Here is a 21,838-nt window from a genome sequence, read left to right on the forward strand (position 1 = left end):
CCTGGGGACACTCTGGGTAGGCCACAGAGGTGACAGTGACCCCAGGAGGGACACGGGGGGTGACAGTGACGCCCTAACTGGGCCACAGAGGTGACAGTGACACCCTGGTGGGACACGGGGACATCTCGGGTGGGCCACAGAGGTGACAGTGACACCCTGGTGGGACACGGGGACATCTCGGGTGGGCCACAGAGGTGACAGTGACGCCCTGGGGGCGACACAGCGGTGACAGCTCCTGTCCCCCCCCCCCCCCCCCCCGCAGGGCGCGGCTGGGGCTGGCGGGGGCGGGGGGGGACACTCCGCGGGGACATTCGGGGACAATGCCAGCGGGGTGGAGCCGCCGCCACGTGGCAAGGTCGGGCCCCCCCCACGTGTGTCCCCCCCCCCGCCGCTGGCGGTGTCACGCGTGTCCCCCGTGTCCCCTCCCCGGGGCCGCCATGTGGGAGTTGCTGCTGCTGCTGCTGCCCCTGGGGCTGGGGGCGGCCCTGGGGACCCCCGGTGGGTGCTGGGGGGGGCCGGGGGGGTCCGGGGCTTGGGGGGTGCAGGAGGTCCTGGGGGTCCAAGGGGGTGCAGGGGGGGTTCTGAGGGGGGTCTGGGGGCTGCCGGGACCTGGGGGTCGAGGGGAGTCCGGGGGGCTGCAGGGGATGCGGGGGTCTCCGGCCTCTGCGGTTCCGGGGGGTTCTGGGGGGGTTCAGAGGGTCCGCGGGACTTGGGGGGCTCAGGGGTTGGGGGTTCAGGGGGGTTCAGGAGGTCCTGGGGGTCCAAGTGGGTGCACGGGGGTCCTGGAGGTCCGGGGGGGTCTGGCGGCTGTGGGGACCTGGGGGTCGAGGGGTTGAGGGAAGTGCGGGGGTCTCCGGGCTCTGGGGTTCTGGGGGGGCTCAGGGGGTCGGCAGTGTTGGGCTCTGTGGGGTTCTTGGGGTCGGCGGGTTCAGGGCGGGGTCCTGGGGCTGCGGGGAGTCCGGGGGTCTCGGGGGTTCTGGGGGTCCAGGGGGGTCTCGGGGGGCCCGGGCGGGTCCCGAGGATGATCAGAGTCCAGGGTGGTCTTGGCGGCTTCGGGCTGTTGGGGGTCCGGGGGGTTCAGAGGGGCCGGGGGATGTACGGGGTGCTCGGGGGTCTCGGGGGTCCGGAGGATCCTGAGGGGCTGTGGGTTCAGGGGGGTCCCCGGGGTCTGGGGGCGGTGCTGAGGGTGTTGGGTGTCCTAGGGGGTCTGGGGGGACTTGGGGGTCTCGGGGGTTCTGGGGGTCCGGGGGGGGGGTGGTCTCAGGGGGTCCGGGCAGGTCCTGAGGGTGGTGGGAGTGCAGGGGGGTCCTGGGGGTCCTGGGGGTCCGGGGGTCTCGGGGGATGTTTGGGGGTCTCTGGGGGGCTCGCAGGGTACAGGATTTGGGGTGCCCGGGGGGGGCTGGATGTGCAGGGGGGGCCGATGTCGCTGTCCCCGCCCGTGTCCCCGCTGTCCCCGCCCCTGTCCCCGCTGTCCCCGCCCCTGTCCCCGCCCCTGTCCCGAGCTGCGCTGGTGGCGGTCCCCCCGAGCGTCCCTCAGCGGCGAGCGCCAGCCGTGGCCACGGTGACAATCCCGGTGACAGTGACAGTCTCCGGGTCCCTCAGCAGTGTCACCCCCACTCCTGGGACGGTGACAACCTCCAGGGTCCCTTCAGGCTGTGACCCTTAGTGCCACCTGTCCCCACAGTCCCCAGAGCCACCACGGCTCCGGGGCCACCCCCCGGTGTCCCCGGTGCCACCCCCCGGTGTCCCCGGTGCCACCAGGCGTGTGCGCCAGCCGCGGTGACACTGGCCGTTGTCCCCAGGCCCGGGTGACCCCTCGGGGGTCTGCGAGCCGTGTCACAGTGACCACGGTGGCCACGCGGTGGCCAACGCCACCCTGGGCGCCACTGTCACCCTGGGGTGTCCCGCGGGCGGGGCGCCCCTGGGGCGGCTGGTGACAGCGCGGTGGCACTTTCGGGGTGACCCCGCGGTCCCCGACGTCCCCGTGTGCTCCCGGGGCCGGGGTCCCCAGCGCTGTCACCCCCCGTACGGTGACAGGGCCACGCTGGCGGCCCCCGGTGTCGCCGGCGGCTCGCTGGTGCTGCGGGACGTGCGGGGAGGCGACAGCGGCACCTTCACGTGTGTCCTGTTCGGGGACAGCGAGTGCGCCTGCGGGACGGTGACACTGCGGCTGCGGCCCGGTGAGACCCCGGCCCGGGACCCCCCACCGGGACCCCGGCAGTGAGACCCCCACACTGAGACCCCGGCCCGGGACCCCCCACCGGGACCCCGGCAGTGAGACCCCCACACTGAGACCCCCACACTGAGACCCCGGCCCGGGACCCCCCACCGGGACCCCGGCAGTGAGACCCCTACACTGAGACCCCCACACTGAGACCCCGGCCCGGGACCCCGGCAGTGAGAGCCCCACAGTGAGACCCCCACAGTGAGACCCCGGCCCGGGACCCCGGCAGTGAGACCCCCACAGTGAGACCCCCACAGTGAGACCCCCGCCCGGGAACAGCCCCGGGACCCCCACAGTGGGACCCCCACACTGAGACCCCCACAGTGAGACCCCGGCCCGGGACCCCCACAGTGAGAGCCCCACACCGGGAACAGCCCCAGGACCCCCGCCCGGGACCCCCGCCCAGGAACACCATGGGGACCCCCGCCCGGGAATTCCTCCTAGGACCCCCGCCCTGAGACCCCCACACCGGGACCCCCGTCCAGGACCCCCCCCGACCCCCTCCCTCTGAGACCCTCGGCCCGAGCCCCCCGCCCTGAGACCTCCCCCCCGAGTTGGGTCTGGGGGCTTTATGGGATCTGGGGGTGTTTGATGGGATTTGGGGGGCTCTGGGGCGGGGGGTCTGTGGGATTTGGGGGTCTCGGGAGGGGGAACTGTGGGATTTGGGGGTGTTTGATGGGATCTGGGGGTCTCTGTGGGATTTGGGGGTCTGTGTGGGATTTGAGGAGTGTTCTATGGAATTTGGGGGTCTCTGGGGGGTCTCTGTGGGCTCTGGGGTTCTCTGGGGGATTTGGGGGTCTCTGGGGGTCTCTGCGTGATTTGGGGGTGCAGCCCCTGAGGGTCCCCCCTGTCGCCCTCCCCCAGGTGTCCCCTGCAGCCCCCCCTGCTCCGGGGCCCCCCCGCGCGGCGGCCGCGGCGTCGTCACCGTTGTCACCGTCATTGTCACCGTCATTGTCACCGTCATTGTCACCATCGTCCTCCTGCTGCCACCGGCCCGCGGGCACTGACACCTCTGGGTGTCCCCAGTGTCCCCAGTGTCCCCATGTCCCCACTGTCCCCAGTGTCCCCCGTGTCCCCACTGTCCCCAATGTCCCCAGTGTCCCCCGTGTCCCCAGTGTCCCCCATGTCCCCAGTCTCCCCAGTGTCCCCAAAGTCCCCAGTGTCCCCGATGTCCCCCATGTCCCCAGTGTCCTCAGTGTCCCCCATGTCCCCAGTGTCCCCGATGTCCCCCATGTCCCCAGTGTCCCCCATGTCCCCCATGTCCCCAGTGTCCCCAGTGTCCCCAGTATCCCAAATGTCCCAATGTCCCCAGTGTCCCCAGTGTCCCCAGTATCCCAAATGTCCCCATGTCCCCCAGTGTCCCCCATGTCCCCAGTGTCCCCAGTGTCCCCAGTATCCCAAATGTCTCCATGTCCCCGATGTCCCCAGTGTCCCCCATGTCCCCAGTGTCCCTCATGTCCCCAGTGTCCCCCATGTCCCCAGTGTCCCCTCTCCAGCCGCGCCCCCGCAGTGTCCCGCCCCCCCCGGGCTGGCGCTGCCCGCGGGGATGTCACCCGCTGACCCCAAGGCGCCGGCCGGACCCCTCTGTGTCACCGGGGGTGACCCCGGCCGTGTCCCCCCCTCCCCCGCAGTGTCACCCGGGTGGGGAGGGGACAGCCGGGCGCCACCTCAGCACCCAGAGCCTTCCCCCTTTGTGTCCCCAACAATGGCAGCGCCACGTGCCGGGGGCCCTGTCCCCTCCCTGGGGACAGCGCGGGGACACGGGGACAGGCGGCCATGGGGCAGCGGCGCGGCGGCTGCTGAAGGCGGGTGAGTGCCGGGGGGTGTCCCCAGTGTCCCCACTGTCCCCAGTGTCCCCAATATCCCCAGTGTCCCCAAAGTCCCCACCCCTGGGGGGTGGTGTCCCCTTGGTGTCCCCCCGCACCGCAGAGGGTCCCCGTGTCCCCAGAGGTGCCACCACCGTGCCAGCCCCTCACCCCAGGAATGTCCCCAGGGTTGTCCCCTGTGTCCCCCGGAGATGTCACCCCCCGGGTATCCCCGTTTTCTCTGGGCATGTCCCCATGGGTGTCCCCTGTGTTGCCAAGAGGTGACATCCTGGGGGTGCCCGTGTCCCCCAGAGATGTCCCCGGGCTTGTCACCGTGTCCCCACGGCTGTCCCCAAGCTGTCCCCGTGTCCCCCAGAGATGCCCCCAGGGTTGTCCCCATGTCCCTGCCGCTATCCCCGCGCTGTCCCTGTGTCCCCACTCTGTCCCACCGCTGTCCCCATGTCACCACACTGTCCCCATGCTATCCTCGCGGTGTCCCCACGCTGTCCCCACGCTATCCCCGTGTCCCCATGTCCCCGCACTGTCCCCGCGCTGTCCCCACGCTGTCCCCGTGTCCCCGCAGGGATGGCGCTGGCCGGGGGGCTGCTCTGCGGGGCCAGTGGCCTGGCGCTGTTGGTGGCCGCCACCGCCACCCATTTCTGGGCGCAGCGGCGCGCGCCGGGGGGCACGGCCAGCCTGGGGCTGTGGCACGGCTGCCTCGGGGGACAGTGCCACCCCCACGCCACCACCCCAGGTACAGGGCTGTCCCCAGTGTCCCCACTCTCCGGTGTCCCCTCGGGGTGTCCCTGCTGTCCCCATTCCGCGGTGTCCCCTCGGGGTGTCCCTGCTCTCCCGATTTGTCCCCTCCCCCAGCGGTGTCCCTTCAGGGTGTCCCCAATGTCGCCAAAGTCCCCTCCCCCCTGGTGTCCCCTAGGGGCGTCCCCATTTTCCCCACCCCCGCGGTGTCCCTGTCCCCTCGGAGTGTCCGTGCTGTCCCCAATGTCCCCACCCCGCGGAGTCCCCTCGGGGTGTCCCCAGTGTCCCCATTCCGCGGTGTCCCCTCCGGGTGTCCCTGCTGTCCCCGGAGTCCCCTGGGGTGTCCCTGCTGTGGCCATTGTCCCCTCCCCCTGGTGTCCCCGGGGGTGTCCCTGCTGTCCCCGTCCCCTCCAGAGGGTCCCCAGAGCTGTCCCCGCGGGTGTCCCCAGCGTCCGGTGGAGATGTCACCCGCGATGTCCCCACGCGGGGTGGGATGGGGGGCTGTCCCCGCGGTGTCCCCGCGGTGTCCCCAGCCCGTGTCCCCCCCAGCGCTGCTGGAGGCCGCGCGGGTGCTGATGCTGCTGGCGGTGGTGGCTGCGGCCGCGGGGCTGGCGCTGGGGGTGGCCCTGGGGACCGCCGGGGGACACAGGACACGGGCACGAGTGGCCGGGGCCACCCTGCTGCTGGCGGGTAAGTGGGGACACACGGGGGACACGGGTGGACACGAGGGACATGGAGACACGGGGACACGGGGGGCGAGGGGGACACGGGGAGCAAGGGGACACAGGGGGCGTAGAGACTGTCCCCAGGGGGGCAGCGATGAGAGGGGATGGGGCTGGACAGGTTGGGAATTTGGGGGGGCATCAGTGCACTGAGCCGTGCCCGTTCTCAGCTCTCCTGTCACTGCCGCACTGAGCCGTGCCCGTTCTCAGCTCCTGTCACTGCCGCACTGAGCCGTGCCCGTTCTCAGCTCTCCTGTCACTGCCGCACTGAGCCGTGCCCGTTCTCAGCTCCCCTGTCACTGCCGCACTGAGCCGTGCCCGTTCTCAGCTCTCCTGTCACTGCCGCACTGAGCCGTGCCCGTTCTCAGCTCCCCTGTCACTGCCGCACTGAGCCGTGCCCGTTCTCAGCTCCTGTCACTGCCGCACTGAGCCGTGCCCGTTCTCAGCTCTCCTGTCACTGCCGCACTGAGCCGTGCCCGTTCTCAGCTCCTGTCACTGCCGCACTGAGCCGTGCCCGTTCTCAGCTCCTGTCACTGCCGCACTGAGCCGTGCCCGTTCTCAGCTCCTGTCACTGCCGCACTGAGCCGTGCCCGTTCTCAGCTCTCCTGTCACTGCCGCACTGAGCCGTGCCCGTTCTCAGCTCCCCTGTCACTGCCGCACTGAGCCGTGCCCGTTCTCAGCTCCCCTGTCACTGCCGCACTGAGCCGTGCCCGTTCTCAGCTCCTGTCACTGCCGCACTGAGCCGTGCCCGTTCTCAGCTCCCCTGTCACTGCCGCACTGAGCTGTGCCCGTTCTCAGCTCTCCTGTCACTGCCGCACTGAGCCGTGCCCGTTCTCAGCTCTCCTGTCACTGCCGCACTGAGCCGTGCCCGTTCTCAGCTCCCCCCCCAGCCCGCTCCCCTGACCCCCCCGTGCCCCCCAGGGCTGCTGGCGCTCTTGGGGCTCGGCCTTTGCTCGGGGGGGGCCCTGGCCGTGCCGGGCCCCGTCCGCAGCTCCTGGAGCTTCTCCTGGTCCTACATGCTGGGCTGGGCGGCCGCCGTGCTGCTGGGCTCCGCAGGTACCGGGGGGGGCACCGGGGCCGGGGGGGACACGGGCACGGCAGTGGGGGACTTGGGGGTCACGGGGGGTGGGGGGGACGGGGATCAGAGGGGCCAGAGAAATGGCGACGGGGAACGGGGATCGGGGGGGGACGGGGACTGGGGGTCCTCAGTGGATTGGGGGCTCAGGGGGTCCGGGGGGGCACAGGGGAATTGGGGGGGCACGGGGATTGGGGGGTCACGGAGACTGGGGGGGCAGGGGAATTGGGGGTCGTGGGGACTGGGGGTTCAGGGCACTGGGGAGGGACAGGAGAATTTGGGGCGGACGGGGGAATTGGGGATTCGGGGTGATCGGAGGGGTCACGGGGATCTGGGGGGGGGGTCACAGGGACGGAGGGGTCAGAGGAAATGGGGGGTCAGAGGAAATGGGAGGTCAGGGGGACTGGGGAGGTCACGGGGAATTGGGGGTTCGGGGTGATCCGTGGGGTCGCGGGGATTGCGGGGGGTGGTCACAGGAACTGGGGGGGCACGGAAACTGGGGGCTCCATCCCCGCACTGAGCTGTGCCCGGGCTCTGCAGAGGGTGGGATTTGCACCCCCCAATTTTTGGGGGGGGATTTTGGGGATCCCAAATCCCCTCCGCACCCCCTAAGCCCCCCCCCTTTTCCCATCCGCCCCCCAGGGATTTTCCATCTCTGCGCCGCTTCCAAGGATCCGTCCCCGGAGAGCTCCGAAGTTGGGGGGTCCTGAGGGGTCCTGGGAGGGGGGTGCCCGTTTTCTCCCGCCAGTTTTGGGGTCCCCCGGGTGCGGTCACTGCTGTGCTGAGCCGGGTCCGGCCTCTGTTGATCCCCGCCCCCCTCTCGCTCCCCGATCCCGGTTTTTCCCCTTTTCCCAAATTTTGCTGTGCCAATAAATGCCCCCCCTACAACTCCCCGCGGGTTTCCCTGGGAGATCCTTGGGGATCCCAAAACTTTTGGGGGTGTCGGTGACGGCTCCAACCCCCGCCCCCCCCCCGGTGTGGAAAGGGACTGGAATAGGGTGGGGGGCACTGGGGGGGTACTGGGAAGGATTTGGGGGGCACTGGGAGAGGACGGGAATGGACTGGGAGGGATACGAGAGGCGCTGGGAGTACTGGGAGGCCCGTGGAGGGCACTGGGGGCACTGGGGACGCCATGGGGGGGGGCACTGGGGGCACTGGGAGGTCCATGGGGGGCACTGGGAGAACTGGAAGCACTGAGATTTCCGTGGAGGGCACTGGGGGTGCTATGGGGGGGTCACTGGGGGCACTGGGGACACTGGGAGGTCCATGAGGGGCACTGGCGATGTCATGGGGGTACCGGGGGCACTGGGAACACTGGAAGCACTGGGAAGTCCATAGAGAACACTGGGAGCACTGGGAGTTCCATGGGGGGCGCTGGGAGCACTGGGAGGTCCATGGAAGTCACTGGGAGCACTGGGAACGTCATGCAGGGCACTGGGGGCACTGGGAATGCCATGCAGGGCACTGGGATGTCCACGGGGGTCACTGGGAGCACTGGGAGCCCCGGCAGCGCCCCCGGCCGTCCCCGCTTCCCCGGTGCCGGGTGTGTCCCCCTCGCTCCCCCCGCGGCCATCGCCGCTTTAAGGCCGCGCCCTCGGCCCCGCCCCCCGGCCCGACCTGCCCGACCGGTCCGCCCCGCCCTGCCCCGCCCCCCTGCCCCGCCCCGCCAGGCCCCGCCCCCTGCCCCGCCCCGCCCCGGCCCCGCTCCCGGTCCCGTCCCGCACCGAGCAGCACCGGCCCGTCCGCCGCCACCGGCCCGGCTCAGCCCGGAGCGCCCGCGGTGGGTCCCGGTTCCGCCCGGTGCCGCCCGCAGGGACCCGCCGAGGCCGTGCCCCGTGGGAGCCGGCGCGTCCCGGGCTGTCCCGGGCTGTCCCGGTGGGTGCCGCTGGGGCCCGGTCCGGCCCGGATGGTGCTGGCCCGGGACCGAACCGCGCCCTGAGCCCGGAGCGCTCCGCATGGACCCCCGCGGGATGCGGCCCGGGGCGCCCGTGCTCCTCCTCCTCACCTTCCTCCTCGCCCTCACCGGTAAGGCTCGGGCGGCACCGGGACAGGGACACGGACCGGGGGTGGGGACGGGAGCGGCGGCACCGGCTCCCACGGCCCGGCGGAACCGGCACCGGGGGCAGCGCTTCCCACGCGGGGGAGGTCCCGGAGGGCACCGGCAGCCCCCGGACGGGGCGAACCGGGACCGGGGGGGGCCGCGCCTCGCACGGGGCCGGAGGGGGTGAAACCGGGACCGGGAAAGCGAAACCGGCACCGGGAGCAGCGGCGGGACCGTGAGGGGGGTTACACACGGGGGGCGGGAGCGCGCAGGTGTGCGCGCACACGCGTGTGCAGGTGTGTGTGTGTGTGTGTGTGTACGTGGGCGCGCTCGCGTGTGCACCTGCGGCCCCGCGCACCTGCGGCTCCAACTATCCGCGTGTCCGAGTGTCCGTGCGCGTGTCCGCGAGTCCGTGTGTCCGGGCGCGTGTCCGAGCGTCCCTGCGCGCGCGCCCGCGGGTCCCCCGCGCCCACCCCGGGGCGCTTCACACGCGTGTGCGCGCACACCTGCGCGCGTGCCCGTGGGTGCGCACCTGCGCCTCTGCGGGGACCCCGCTCCCCGCCCCCACACCCCCCCCAGGGCGGGCGGGGGGCGCGGACCCCACTGGGGACACGCGGGGGGGGGTGACAAACCGTGGGAACGGCGGCACCGGGGATGGCCCGGGGGGGTCCCACCCCCTCGCCATTGTCCCCAACCCCCCACATCCCGTTTGGGGGACCCCCACTCAGGATGGGGGGGGGGGGGGGCTGCACCCACCACAGAGTTTTTTTGGGGGGGTCCCCCTGTTCTGCCCCGCCCCCCCCCCCCCGGCCGTGCCTCAGTTTCCCCTCGGCACCGTGGGAACGGGCTGGGGACCCCCCCCGCGGGGGTGCTGAGCTCCGGGGGGGGCTGACCCCCCCACGGGGGGACTCGGGGGGCGCTGACCCCCCCCACCGGGGGGCTCGGGGGGGTCCCGGGGCTCCTCAGGCCCGGGAGCCCCGCGGGGGCGTGCGGTGCACACGCGTGTGCAAGGCGTTCCCACGGGCGTGCCAGGGGCTCCCACGCGCGTGCGAGGGGCTCCCACACTTATTTTTTTGTTGTTTGGGGGGGGGTCCCTCCATGTCTGTGTGTGTGTCCCCCCCCCCCGCCCCGGGGGTGAGGGGACAGGGGGTGACTGCCCCGCACGTGCGCGCGCGCGCGCGTCCCCGTGGGAACCATGGCGGGGCTCTGCCCCACCGCGACCCCCGCGGGAGCTCGGGGGGACCCCCCCCCCAGCCCCGGGACCCCCCCGGTGCCCGTGGCCGGGGCTGTTTCGGGCCCCCCCCCGCGCGGGGCCGGGCGTGGGGCCCGCGGGGCCGGTTCAGCCGGTTCGGCGCCGGTTCCCACGCGCCCGGGCCGCGCTGGGTGGGGACGCCCCGAGGGGGGGAACCTCCCCACGGAACCCCGGAACCGCCCCCCCCCTGCCCCCCCACGGCCCGCGGGACCCCCCGGAGCCCTCCCGGGACCCCCAGTGCCCCCTCTCCCCCCAAAATCTCCCCGTTCGCTCTGCGGGCGCGGCGGCGCCGGGGGAAACTGAGGCACGTGCGGGCGGCGCGGGGAGGACGTGGAGCGAGCAACGAAGGGGTTAATGAGTCAGGGGGTCCTGGGGGGGGGGGTCGGGATGGTGGGGGGGATTTTGGGGAGTCCCCGGGGGGCTCGGCGGGGGCGGCAGCGCGGGATCTGTCCCGGCCGGTTGGGCTGGACGGGCCGGCCCGGCCGCTTCTGGCGGCGGCGGCGGCGGGGCGGGACACGCCCCCCCCAAACCTGCGGGACACGCCCCTCTCCCAAAAATGCACCCCCAAAAATGCACCCCCAAAAATGCGCCTCAACACCCCGCCCTGATCAGCCCCCCCAAATCCTCTCCCCAAATCCTGCACCCCAAATTCTCAACCATAAACCGGCTCCCAAACACTCAGGCAGTCCCTAAAACTGACCCCCCCCCAAAATGCACCTCAACCCCCCCGATCAGCCCCCCAAAACTTCTCCCCAAATCCTGCACCCCACAAACCTCACGCACTCCCCAAAGCCGCACCCCAAAAAATGCACCTTAACCCTCCCCCTCCTGAATCCTGCACCCCAAATCCTGCACCTCGAACCCCACCATCAGCCCCCAGCACTGGAACCCCAAATCCTGAGCCCCAAATCACCCAACCAGCTCCCCAAACCCGCTCCCTAAATCCTGCACCCCAAACCCGCACCCCGAACCTGCACCCCAAATCCTGCACCCCAATTCTTGCACCCCAAACCTGCTCCCAAAACTTCAGCCAGCCCAGCACCGACACCCCAAACCCGCACCCCAAACCCGCACCCCAAACCCGCACCCCAAACCCGCACCCCAAACCCGCACCCCAAACCCGCACCCCAAACCCGCACCCCAAACCTGCACCCCAAATCCTACACCCCAAATCCTGCACCCCAAACCCGCACCTCAATCCTGCACCCCAAATCCTGCACCCCAAATCCTGCACCCCAAATCCTACACCCCAAACGCTGCACCCCAAATCCTGCACCCCAAACCTGTCCCCCAGCCTGAACCCCAAACCCTGCAGGTGTGCCCGGGTGTGTGTGTGTGTGTGTATGCAAGGCCTCCCGCATGGATGTGCGTGCAAACACAGGTGTGCCCAGGTGTGCCAGAGCCCCGGGCAGGTGTGCTCAGGTGAGTGTGAGTGTGCCCAGGTGCTCTTGCACAGACCCAAGTGCAAGCAAAGGTGTGTGTGCCCCATGAGCCCTGTGCAGGTGTACTCAGGTGTGCCCAGGTGTGCTCTTGCACAGACCCAAGTGCAAACACAGGGGCACCCAGGTGTGCCCGAGCCCTGTGCAGGTGTGCCCAGGTGTGCCCGAGCCCTGTGCAGGTGTGCTCAGGTGTGCCCAGGTGTACCAGAGCCCTGTGCAGGTGTGCCCAGGTGTGCTCTTGCACACTCAGTATCACCCCTGGTGCCCACAGGTGGTGGCACATGGGACACGTGGATGTGCCAGGGCCCCTTGCACACCTGGTGCCGCACCTGGTGCCCACAGGTGACACAGGGGCCACACTGAGATCCCCTGTCCCTGTGTCCCCCGTGTCCCCGTGTGTCCCCGCAGGCGAGGGCCGCGTGGAGCTGTCTGTACCCGCATACAGGTGTCACACTCAGTGTCACCTTCCTGTCCCCAACAGGCGGGGGCCGCGTGGAGGTGCCTGTGCCCACACTCAGGTGTCACACTCAGTGTCACCTCCGTGTCCCCGTGTCCCCGCAGGCGGGGGCCGCGTGGAGGTGCCGCGCAGCGTGACGGCCGTTCTGGGGCAGGACGTGGTGCTGCCGTGCCGGTACCGGGCGCAGGAGCAGGAGCAGGTGGTGCAGGTGACGTGGCTGAAGCGCGGCCCCGCGGGCGCGCCCCCGGCCGAGGTGGCCGTGCTGAACCCGCAGCACGGCGAGCACGTCCTGGAGCCCTTCGCGGGGCGAGTCCTGCGGCACGGCCACGGCGACCTGGACGACGGCGACATCCTGCTGCGCAACGCCGTGCAGGGCGACGAGGGCGACTACGAGTGTCACCTCATCACCTTCCCCATGGGCAACTTCGAGGGCAGGCTGACGCTCAGGGTGCTGGGTGAGCGCGGGGACGCGGGGGGACATGGAGGGGACATTGGGGACACAGGGGACATGGAGGGGACATTGGGGACACGGGACACGGGGGGACATGGGGGACAGGGGACATGGGAGGGTATGGGGGACATGGGACACAGGGGATATGGGGGGTATGGAGGGACATGGAGGGGACATGTAGGGGACATTGGGGACAGGGGACACAGGGGACACGAAGGGGTATGGGGGACACGGGACACAGGGGACTTGGGGGAGGGATGAAAGGACATGGAGAGGACATTGGACACAGGGGACACAGGGGGTATGGAGGACATGGGGGACACGGGACATGAGGGACATGGGACACAGAGGACATGGGGTGTATGGGGGACATGGAGGGGACATTGGGGACACAGGGGACATGGAGAGTGTGGGAGACGTGGGGGACACAGGACATGGGGGGACATGGGGGGTGTAGAGGACATGGCGGCATGGGGGACATGGGGACCGTAGGGGACATTGGGAACGCAGGAGACAGAGGGCATAGGGGACATGGGGGACACAGAGGACATGAGGGGTGTAGAGGACATGGGGGACACGGGACACAGGGGACACGGGGGGTATGGCAGAACCTGGGGACACAGGACACAGAGCACATGAGGGACCTGGAACATTGGGGACATTGGGGACACAATGAGCATTGGGGACATGGAGGGTGTGATGGGCACTGGGCACACAATGGGCATTCGGGTCACTGGGGACGTGGTACAGGGAGAGCAGAGGGGACATGATGGGCATGGGGGACATTGGGGACATGGCGGGTGGGATGGACACTGGGCACACAATGGGCACCGGTGCCACGGGTGCCACCCAGGGCCACAAAGCCCACACCACACACGGGTGACGGAGCACCCAACAAACTCCCCCTGTCACCGTGTCCCCACACCTCATCCCTGACCTCCCCGTCCTGTCACCGCGCCCCCAGCACATCCCTGCCCTGTCCCCATGTCCCCAGCACACCCCTGACCTCCCGGTCCCCCCTCAGTGCCGCCGCTGCCCATCCTGAACCCGGGCCCGCCGCTGGAGGAGGGCCAGGGCCGCACGCTGGCGGCGTCGTGCACGGCCGAGGGCAGCCCGGTGCCGTCGGTGCGCTGGGAGACCGATGTGCGCGGCACCAACGCCACGCGGCGCTCGGCCCACGCGCGCTCGGCCTCGGTCACCAGCGAGTTCTTCCTGGTGCCCGGGCGCTCCATGAACGGCAAGAGCCTCACCTGCGTGGTGGCGCACCCCGGCCTGCGCCACGAGAAGAGGATCACGCACCTGCTCAGCGTCGCCTGTGCGCCACCGGGCACCGCCCAGGGACGGGGGGGGGGGGGGCACGGGGGGTGACGGGGACATGGGGGACACGGGGGGGTGACGGGGACATGGGGGGCACGGGGGTGAGGGGGATGTTGGGGACATGGGGGGCATTGGGGACATAGAAGGGTCTTGGGGACATGGAGAGCATGGAGAACATGGGGGTCATGGACGGTGTTGGGGACATGGGGGGCATTGGGGACGTGGACGGTAATGGGGGATGAGGGAGGTGTGGGGGGTGACGTGGGCTGTGGGGGGTGTGGGGGTCATTGGGGGTATCGGGGGTGTTGGGGTGTGGGGGATGTGGGGGGTGAGGGGGATGTTGGGGACATGGGGGGCATTGGGGACATGAGGGATGTTGGGGACATGCGGTGTCTTGGGGACGTGGGGGGCGTTGGGGATATGGGGTGTGTGATGGATACTGGGGACATGGGAGGGGCTTTGGAGATGTGGGGGACACTGGGGGCATGGGGGGACATGGAGGGTCTTGGGGACCCTGGGGACATGCAGGGTATTGGGGACATCCTGGGCTCAGGGGACATTGGGGACATGGAGGGGCACTGAGAGACATGGGGGACACTGGGGACATGGAAACTGTGGGGACCACTGTGGGCATTGGGGACACTGGGGACATTGGGGACACTGGGGGCACTGGGCAGCTGGAGGGTGTTGGGGACATGGGGGACACAGGTGACACTGGGGGATGCTGGCGTGGAGGACCTCGGGGACACGGAGGGCGGGGCTCTGGGCATGGGGAGGATGAAGGACACGGCGGGGACACCGCGGCCATGGGGACTTGTCCCCTGACCGTCCCCTCGGTGTCCCCGTGTCCCCAGACCTGTCGGACGCGTCGGTGCTGGGTCACACGGCCGAGTGGCAGGAGGGGATGGAGGGGGCGGCGCTGACCTGCCTGGGGGACGGCAACCCCCCCCCGACCTACAACTGGACACGGTGAGGCCACTGTCACCCCGTCACCCCCTGCCACCCGCTGTCACCTCCCCATGGCCCCCTGTCACCCCCTGTCACCTCCTGCCACCCCCTGTCACATCCTCCTGCTCCTGTGCCGTGTCCCCGTGCCCATGTCCCTGTCATGTCCCTCATGTCTCTGTTGTGTCCCCTGTCCCTGCCGTGTCCCCCTGCCCATGTCCCCCCTCTCTGTGCCATCTCCCCCTGTCCCTGTCACATCTCCCCACCTCCCAAATCCCTCACCCACGCCTGTTCCCCGTGTCCCTGCCTGTCCCCCGTATCCCTCTCCCACGTCTGTCCCCCCACCCCGTGTCCCCGCCCACACCTGTCCCCCATGTCCCTGTCCCTGCCCACACCTGTCCCCTCCTGTGTCCCCACCCACGCCTGTCCCCCGTGTCCCTGCCCACACCTGTGTCACCCCCCGTGTCCCCGCCTGTCCCCCCGTGTCCCTGCCCACACCTGTGTCACCCCCCGTGTCCCTGCCTGTCCCCCCGTGTCCCTGCCCACACCTGTGTCACCCCCCGTGTCCCTGTCGCTGTCCCGGTGCCGCCGTGGCTGTGCCCGGCGGTGCCACATGCCCGGACAGGCCCCGCGGGGCCCGGCTGGGCGTCACCCGTGGGAACCGGCACCGCCGCCTTTGATGCCGCCACCGCCCGCACGGGCAGGCCGGGGGGTGGCACCGGGGGTGGCACAGGGGGTGGCACCGGGACTGTCATCGGGGGATGTCACCAGGTTCTGACACTGGGAATTGTCACCGGGAGTTGTCACTGGGAGCTGGCACTGGGAGCTGACGCCGGAGAGTGTCACCGGGGTCTGTCACTGGGGGCTGGCACTAGGGGCTGGCACTGGGGGCTGTCACCAGGGTTGTCACCAGGGTCTGACGCCAAGGGCTGTCACCAGGACTGTCACCAGGACTGTCACCGGGGCTGTCCCCAGGGTCTGACACCGGGGGCTGTCACTGTGACTGTCCCCAGGGCTGTCCCCAGGGCTGTCCCCAGGGCTGACCCCGTGGTGTCCCCGCAGGGTGGACGCGCCGCTGCCCGCGGGTGTCCGGGCCAAGGGGGACACGCTGCTGTTCCAGCGGCCGCTGGCCGTGGCCGACGCCGGCGACTACGTGTGCCGAGTGTCCAACCGCGTGGCCGCCAAGGAGGCCCGGGCCAACGTCAGCATCCGGGGACGCGCCACAGGTGGGGACACGGCCAGCGGGGACACCTGCCACGGCGGGGGGGGCAGAGGGGACACGGGGTGGGGCGTGCTGGGCCTCCAGCCGTCTGTGTGTCTGTCTGTCTGTTCATCTGACCGTCCACTTGTCCACCCATCCGTCTGTCTGTCCATCCACCTATGTGTCCGTTGTCCGTCCATCCATCCATCCATCCATCCATCCATCCATCCATCCATCCATCCATCCATCCACTCATTCGTGCACCCACCTGTCCATCTGTCCGTCCGCCCACCTGTCCGTTCATCCACCTGTCCATCCACCCGTCTGTCCGTCCGTCCGCCCACCCATTCATCCTCCCTTCCGTCCCTCCCTCCCGCACTCCTCCCGTCCTGTGCCGGCCCCACCGCCGTCCGTGCCTCCTCCACGCCCGTCCGCTCATCGTGAGCTCACCCACCTGCTTCACTCACGGCTGCTCGCCCGCCCTTCCGTCCACTCATCCGCCTGACGCCTCACCTATCCTTCTGTCACCTCACCTGTCCTTCCGTCCACTCATCCGCCTGACACCTCACCTGTCCTTCTGTCCCCTCACCTGTCCTTCTGTCCCCTCACCTGCCCCTCTGTCCCCTGACCCCTGTGTGCCATCCCCTCCTTTTTGGGGTGTCCCACTGACCCCCGTGGGTTGTCCCCCCAGGTTTGGGGTGTCCCCAGATCCCTTTGGGGTCCCCCCTGGTTTGAGGTCTCCCCCCCGGTTTGGGGCGCCCCCTGTCCCCTTTGGGGCACCCCCTGACCCCTTTCGGGTGTTCCCTGCCCCCTGTGGGGCGTCCCCCCGGTTTGGGGTGTCCCCTGTCCCTTGTGGGGTGTCCCCCCCGTTTGGGGTGTTCCCTGTCCCCTGTGGGGTGTCCCCTGTCCCCTGTGGGGTGTCCCCCCGGTTTGGGGTGTCCCCTGTGGGGTGTCCCCTGACCCCTGTGGGGTGTCCCCCCCGTTTGGGGTGTCCCCTGTGGGGTGTCCCCTGTCCCCTGTGGGGTGTCCCTTGACCCCTGTGGGGTGTCCCCTGTCCCCTGTGGGGCGTTCCCCCTGTTTGGGGTGTCCCCTGTGGGGTGTCCCCTCTCCCCGTTTGGGGTGTCCCCTGTCCCCTGTGGGGTGTCCCCTGTCCCCTGTGGGGTGTCCCCCCCGTTTGGGGTGTCCCCTGTCCCCTGTGGGGTGTCCCCTGTGGGGTGTCCCCCCCGTTTGGGGTGTTCCTGTCCCCTGTGGGGTGTCCCCTGTGGGGTGTCCCCCCCGTTTGGGGTGTCCCCTGTCCCCTGTGGGGTGTCCCCTGTGGGGTGTCCCCCCCGTTTGGGGTGTTCCCTGTCCCCTGTGGGGTGTCCCCTGTCCCCTGTGGGGTGTCCCCCCCGTTTGGGGTGTCCCCTGTCCCCTGTGGGGTGTCCCCCCGGTTTGGGGCGCCCGCTGACCCCGTGGGGCGCCCGCAGAGGACACGGTGCGCCGCGTGGACCTGGTGTCGGCCTCGGTGGTGGTGGTCGGCGTCATCGCCGCCGTCCTGCTCTGCGTCCTCGTCATCGTCGTCGTGGTCATGACCCTGTACCACAAACGCAAGACACAGCGCATCTCCGAGAAGTAGTAAGGGAGGGGACGGGGACACGGGGGACAGCGGGGGACACTGGGGACATGGGGGGACACTGGGGAGACAGGGACATGGGGGGACAGGGGGACACAGGGGACATGGTGGGACATGGAGACACTGGGGACATGGGGACACAGGGACATGGGGAGACATGGGGGACACTGGGGAGACAGGGACATGGGGGGACATGGGGACATGGGGAACACAGGTACATAGGGACACAGGGGACATTGGGGACACAGGTACATGGAGGGACATGGGGGACACGGGAGATATGGGGATGTGGGAGCACATGGGACTTGGGGACATGAGGGGACACTGGGGGTGTGGGGGACACGGGACATGGAGCACATAGAGGATACAGGGGACATGAGTGACCTGGGGACATGGGGACATTGGGACATGGGGGGACATGGTGACAGGAGTGGATACGGGGGACATGGGAGATATGGGGATATTGGGACATGAGGGACATTGGGGACATGGGGACACAGAGATATGGGGACATGGGGAGATACGGGGATATAAGGACTCATGGGACTTGGGGGATTTGGGGACATGGGGGACATTGGGGACATGGGGGGACAGGGGGCAACGGGAGTCAGGATGGACACGGGGACATGGAGGATGCAGGGGACACATGGGGACATGGGGGACATGGAGGGGGCCACGGGGGGGACACTGAAGGTCGCAGCAGGACACGTGGGGACACAGCGGGGGGACATGGGGCACGTGCTGAGTGTCCCCTGTGTCCCCAGCGAGGAGGAGCTGACGCTGACCCGAGAGAATTCCATCCGGAGGCTCCACTCCAGCCACAGCAGCGACCCCCGGGCACAGGTGGGGACACGGGCATGGGGGTCCGGGGGTGTCCATGGGGTGTCCATGGGGTGTCCTGGGGTGTCCAGGTGTGTCCATGGGGTGTCCGGGCAGTGTTCATGGGGTGTCCAGGGGTGTTCGGGGGTGTCCATGGGGTGTCCAGGTGTGTCCATGGGGTGTCCGAGCAGTGTCCATGGGGTGTCCAGGGGTGTTCCTGGGGTGTCCATGGGGTGTCTGTGGAGTTTCCAGAGGTGTCCAGGCAGTGTCTGAGGTGTCCAGGGGTGTCCAGGGGTGTCCATGGGGTGTCCAGGGGTGTCCGGGGCTGTCCTGGGCGCTGACCAGCCTGTCCCAGCTGGAGGAGACGCTGCAGCTGCGGACGGAGAGTCGCCAGGGCAGCCTCCGAGGGGACAGCCTGCGAGGGGACAGCCTGCGAGGGGACAGCTTGCGAGGGGACAGCCTGAGGGGGGACAGCCTGCGTGGCACCAGCATCTGCTCCGCCATGGTGAGACACGGGGGACACAGGGGATGCAGGGGACAGGGGGTCACCATGCTCCTGGGGGTGTCCGTGTCCCCGGTGACACTCCTGTCCCCAGTGGCACCCGTGTCCCCCACCATGCCCGTGTCACTGGTGATGCCCATGTCCCTGGTGATGCCCACGTCACCTGGTGACCCCCATGTCCCCACGGGTGCCCCTGTCCATGCCCTTGTTCTGATCAATGGCCGTGTCCCAAGTGATGGTCACATCCCCATGGTGCCCATGTCCCCAGGGGTCCCTGTGTCCCCAGCAGTGCCATGTCCCCATGTCCCCATGTTCCCATGGTGCCCATATCCCCATTGGTCCCCATTGGTCCCCATTGGTCCCCATTGGTCCCCACGTCCCCATTGGTCCCCACATCCCCATTGGTCCCCATTGGTCCCCATTGGTCCCCATTGGTCCCCGTGTCCCCACTGGCCCCCGTGTCCCCGTTGATCCCCATATCCCCATTGGTCCCCGTGTCCCCATTGGTCCCCATGTCCCCATTGGTCCCCACGTCCCCCCTGCTCTTCGTGTCCCCCCCACCCCTGCCCTGCCCACGCCCGGTGTCCCCGGTGACGTGTCCCTTGTCCCCAGAGCGAGGAGCCCGAGGGCCGCAGTTACTCCACGCTCTCCACGGTGCGGGAGATCGAGACTCAGACCGACGTCCCCGTTGTCCCCGTTGTCCCCGCGGTGCCGCCGGCGCCGGGTGGGAAGGAGGCCGAGGAAGAGGAGGGGGGCGGCGGCGGGGACCCCATCAAGCAAGCCATGACCCACTTCGTGCAGGAGAACGGCATGCTGCAGGCCAAGCCCAGCTCCAACGGCATCTACATCAACGGCCGCGGCCACCTGGTGTGAGCCGGGGACACCTGGGGACACCTGGGGACAGCCGGGGACAGCCAGCCCCACCCCGCGCCCGCCCGGCTCCGCCCCCGCCGCTCCGGTCCCCGGGTGTCACCTCGCTGCTGGTGTGGGGCTGGGGACAAGGACAGTGCCCCAGGACTGTGTCACCTCCCTGCTGGTGTGGGGCTGGGGACAAGGACAGTGCCCCAGGACAGGCTGCTGTCCCCAGGTGTCACCTCCCTGCTGGTGTGGGGCTGGGGACAAGGATGGACTCTGGTCCCCAGGTGTCACCTCCCAGCTGGTGTGGGGCTGGGGACAAGGATGGACTCTGGTCCCCAAGTGTCACCTCCCTGCTGGTGTGGGACTGGGGACAAGGACAGAGCCCCAGGACTGGCTGCTGTCCCCAGGTGTCACCTCCCTGCTGTTGTGGGGTCAAGGATGGACTTTGGTCCCCAAGTGTCACCTCCCTGCTGGCACATGGAGTTGGGGACACCCCCAAGGCCCAGGACATTCTTCGGTCCCCAAGTGTCACCTTGCTGCTGGCACAGGCTTGGGGACACACACGGCACCCTGGACGTGCTCTGGTCCCCAAGTGCCACCTCCCTGCTGGCACAAGGCTGGGGACACCACCGAGCCCCAGGACATTCTCCTGTCCCCAGATGTCACCTCCCTGCTTGGGGACAGGCCCCAGGACATTCTCCTGTCCCCAAGTGCCACCTCCCTGCTGGCACAAGGCTGGGGACACCACCGAGCCCCAGGACATTCTCCTGTCCCCAAATGTCACCTCCCTGCAGGTGTGGGGTCAGGGATGGACTCTGGTCCCCAAGTGCCACCTCCCTGCTTGGGGACAGGCCCCAGGACATTCTCCTGTCCCCAAGCGCCACCCAGCCCCGGGCTGGGGACACTCGTGGTGTCACTGGGGACCCCCCAGGACTCTTCAAACTCCCCAGGACTGAGCGGGGCAGGAGCCCCCATGTCCCCCCAACCCACTGGGGCTCTGGTGGCCCTGGGGACAGCCGTGTCCCCTCCTCCCTGGGCTGTGGTGGCCCTGGGCTCAGTGGTGGCCCTGGGGACAGCCATGGTGACACCGGTGACAGCCGTGTCCCCTCCTCGGGCTGTGGTGGCACTGGGGACAGCCGTGGCCCTGGGGACAGCCGTGGTGGCCCTGGGGACAGCGACGGTGACACCGGTGACAGCCGTGTCCCCTCCCCGGGCGGGGGAGGGGCTGTACAGCCGTGTATAGACCCTGTAAATAAACGACCCGCGGGGCTGGGCCCGAGTGTGACAGCCTGGGGACACAGCGGGGACACCAAGACACGCGGGTGACACAGGGGGTGACACTGGGATAACACACGGGTGACACGGTGACTTGTGGGTGACACGGGGTGACATGGGGGAACACCGAGACATGCGGGTGACATGGGTGGTGACATGCGGGTGACACGGGTAACGCACAGGTGACACAGGGGTGACGTGGGTGACACGGTGACATGTGGGTGGCGTGGAGGTGGCACGGGGGTGACACTGAGACACGCAGGTGACAGGGGGTGACACGGGGGGGACACAGAGGTGACACTGTGGGTGCAAGGGCAGAGGGAGCAGGGCTGTGGGGGCAGGGGAGTGTGCAAGGGCGTGTGCAAAGGTGTGCGAGTGTGCAAGGATGAAGGGGAGTGTGCAAACCGCCACAGGAGTGTGCAAGGGGCCGTGCCAGGCCGTGTGAAGGGGGCTGTGAAAGCGTGCAAGGGCCTGTGGAAGCATGTGCAAAGGTGCGTGCCGGAGCCTGTGAGCGTGCGGCGAGTGTGCGAGTGTGGGGACCAGCCCGAGTGCGCAGGGCTGCGTGTGAGTGTGACTGAGGGCGTGCAAGCCGCCCGCAGCTCCCACAGGTGTGCACGGGCGCGTGCAAGAGCGAGGCGTGAGCGCGCACGAGGGCGTGTCGGCCTTGCACGCGTGTGTGTCTGTCTCCCAGGGGCGTGGCCCTTTGCACAGCCATCGTCCCCCATGTCCCCAGGGTGTATCCCTTGCACACGCATGCGTCCCTGTGTCCCCAGGGCGTGTCCCTTGCACACCCACGTGTCCTCATGTCCCCGAGATGTGTCCCTTACACACTCACATGTCCCCATGGCCTGTCCCTTACACACCCACGTCTCCAGGGTGTGTCCCTTGCACACTCACACATCCCCAGGGTGTGCCCCTTGCACGCTCAGATGTCCCCAGGGTGTGTCCCTTGCACACTCACACATCCCCAGGGCGTGTCCCCTTTCACACACGTGTGTCCCCGTGCCCCCAGGGCGTGCCCCTTGCACACGCGTGTGCGCAGGCGTCCCCGCCCTCGCCGCGGTTTCGCGGCCGCGGGGAGCAGGAA

General features: G+C 69.5%; 2 protein-coding genes across 2 annotated transcripts; both read left to right on the top strand.

Moving 5' to 3' along the window:
• Nucleotides 1–287: 287 nt before the first annotated feature.
• LOC136303092 (ESX-1 secretion-associated protein EspK-like) lies at nt 288–7,616 on the top strand. The gene is made up of 5 exons (XM_066206705.1): nt 288–498; nt 3,089–4,033; nt 4,613–4,783; nt 5,335–5,475; nt 7,225–7,616. Exons 2-5 carry the CDS (start codon nt 3,571–3,573, stop codon nt 7,290–7,292), a joined length of 843 nt encoding a protein of 280 aa, XP_066062802.1. The 5' UTR covers nt 288–498; nt 3,089–3,570; the 3' UTR covers nt 7,293–7,616.
• A 936-nt stretch (nt 7,617–8,552) lies between these two features.
• On the top strand, nt 8,553–20,937 carry NECTIN4 (nectin cell adhesion molecule 4). Its single transcript, XM_066206527.1, has 9 exons — nt 8,553–8,607; nt 11,876–12,226; nt 13,247–13,537; nt 14,394–14,508; nt 15,547–15,710; nt 17,152–17,299; nt 18,062–18,140; nt 18,472–18,621; nt 19,231–20,937. The coding sequence occupies exons 1-9, from the start codon at nt 8,553–8,555 to the stop codon at nt 19,489–19,491; spliced, it is 1,614 nt and encodes a 537-aa protein (XP_066062624.1). The 3' UTR covers nt 19,492–20,937.
• Nucleotides 20,938–21,838: the final 901 nt, after the last annotated feature.

Source organism: Chamaea fasciata, unplaced genomic scaffold (assembly GCF_029207755.1).
Source record: "Chamaea fasciata isolate MVZ Bird 193981 ecotype frontalis unplaced genomic scaffold, bChaFas1.0.hap1 SCAF_31, whole genome shotgun sequence".
Classification (NCBI taxonomy): domain Eukaryota; kingdom Metazoa; phylum Chordata; class Aves; order Passeriformes; family Sylviidae; genus Chamaea; species Chamaea fasciata.

Excerpts from the sequence above, each read along its gene's own strand:
- LOC136303092 (XM_066206705.1), top strand. The coding sequence starts at position 3,571 with ATGTCCCCCAGTGTCCCCCATGTCCCCAGTGTCCCCAGTGTCCCCAGT. Across the intron at positions 4,784-5,334 it reads CCCCCACGCCACCACCCCAG|CGCTGCTGGAGGCCGCGCGG; the intron begins GTACAGGGCTGT and ends TGTCCCCCCCAG. Across the intron at positions 5,476-7,224 it reads GGCCACCCTGCTGCTGGCGG|GGATTTTCCATCTCTGCGCC; the intron begins GTAAGTGGGGAC and ends TCCGCCCCCCAG.
- NECTIN4 (XM_066206527.1), top strand. The coding sequence starts at position 8,553 with ATGCGGCCCGGGGCGCCCGTGCTCCTCCTCCTCACCTTCCTCCTCGCC. Across the intron at positions 14,509-15,546 it reads CCGACCTACAACTGGACACG|GGTGGACGCGCCGCTGCCCG; the intron begins GTGAGGCCACTG and ends GTGTCCCCGCAG. Across the intron at positions 17,300-18,061 it reads CAGCGCATCTCCGAGAAGTA|CGAGGAGGAGCTGACGCTGA; the intron begins GTAAGGGAGGGG and ends CTGTGTCCCCAG.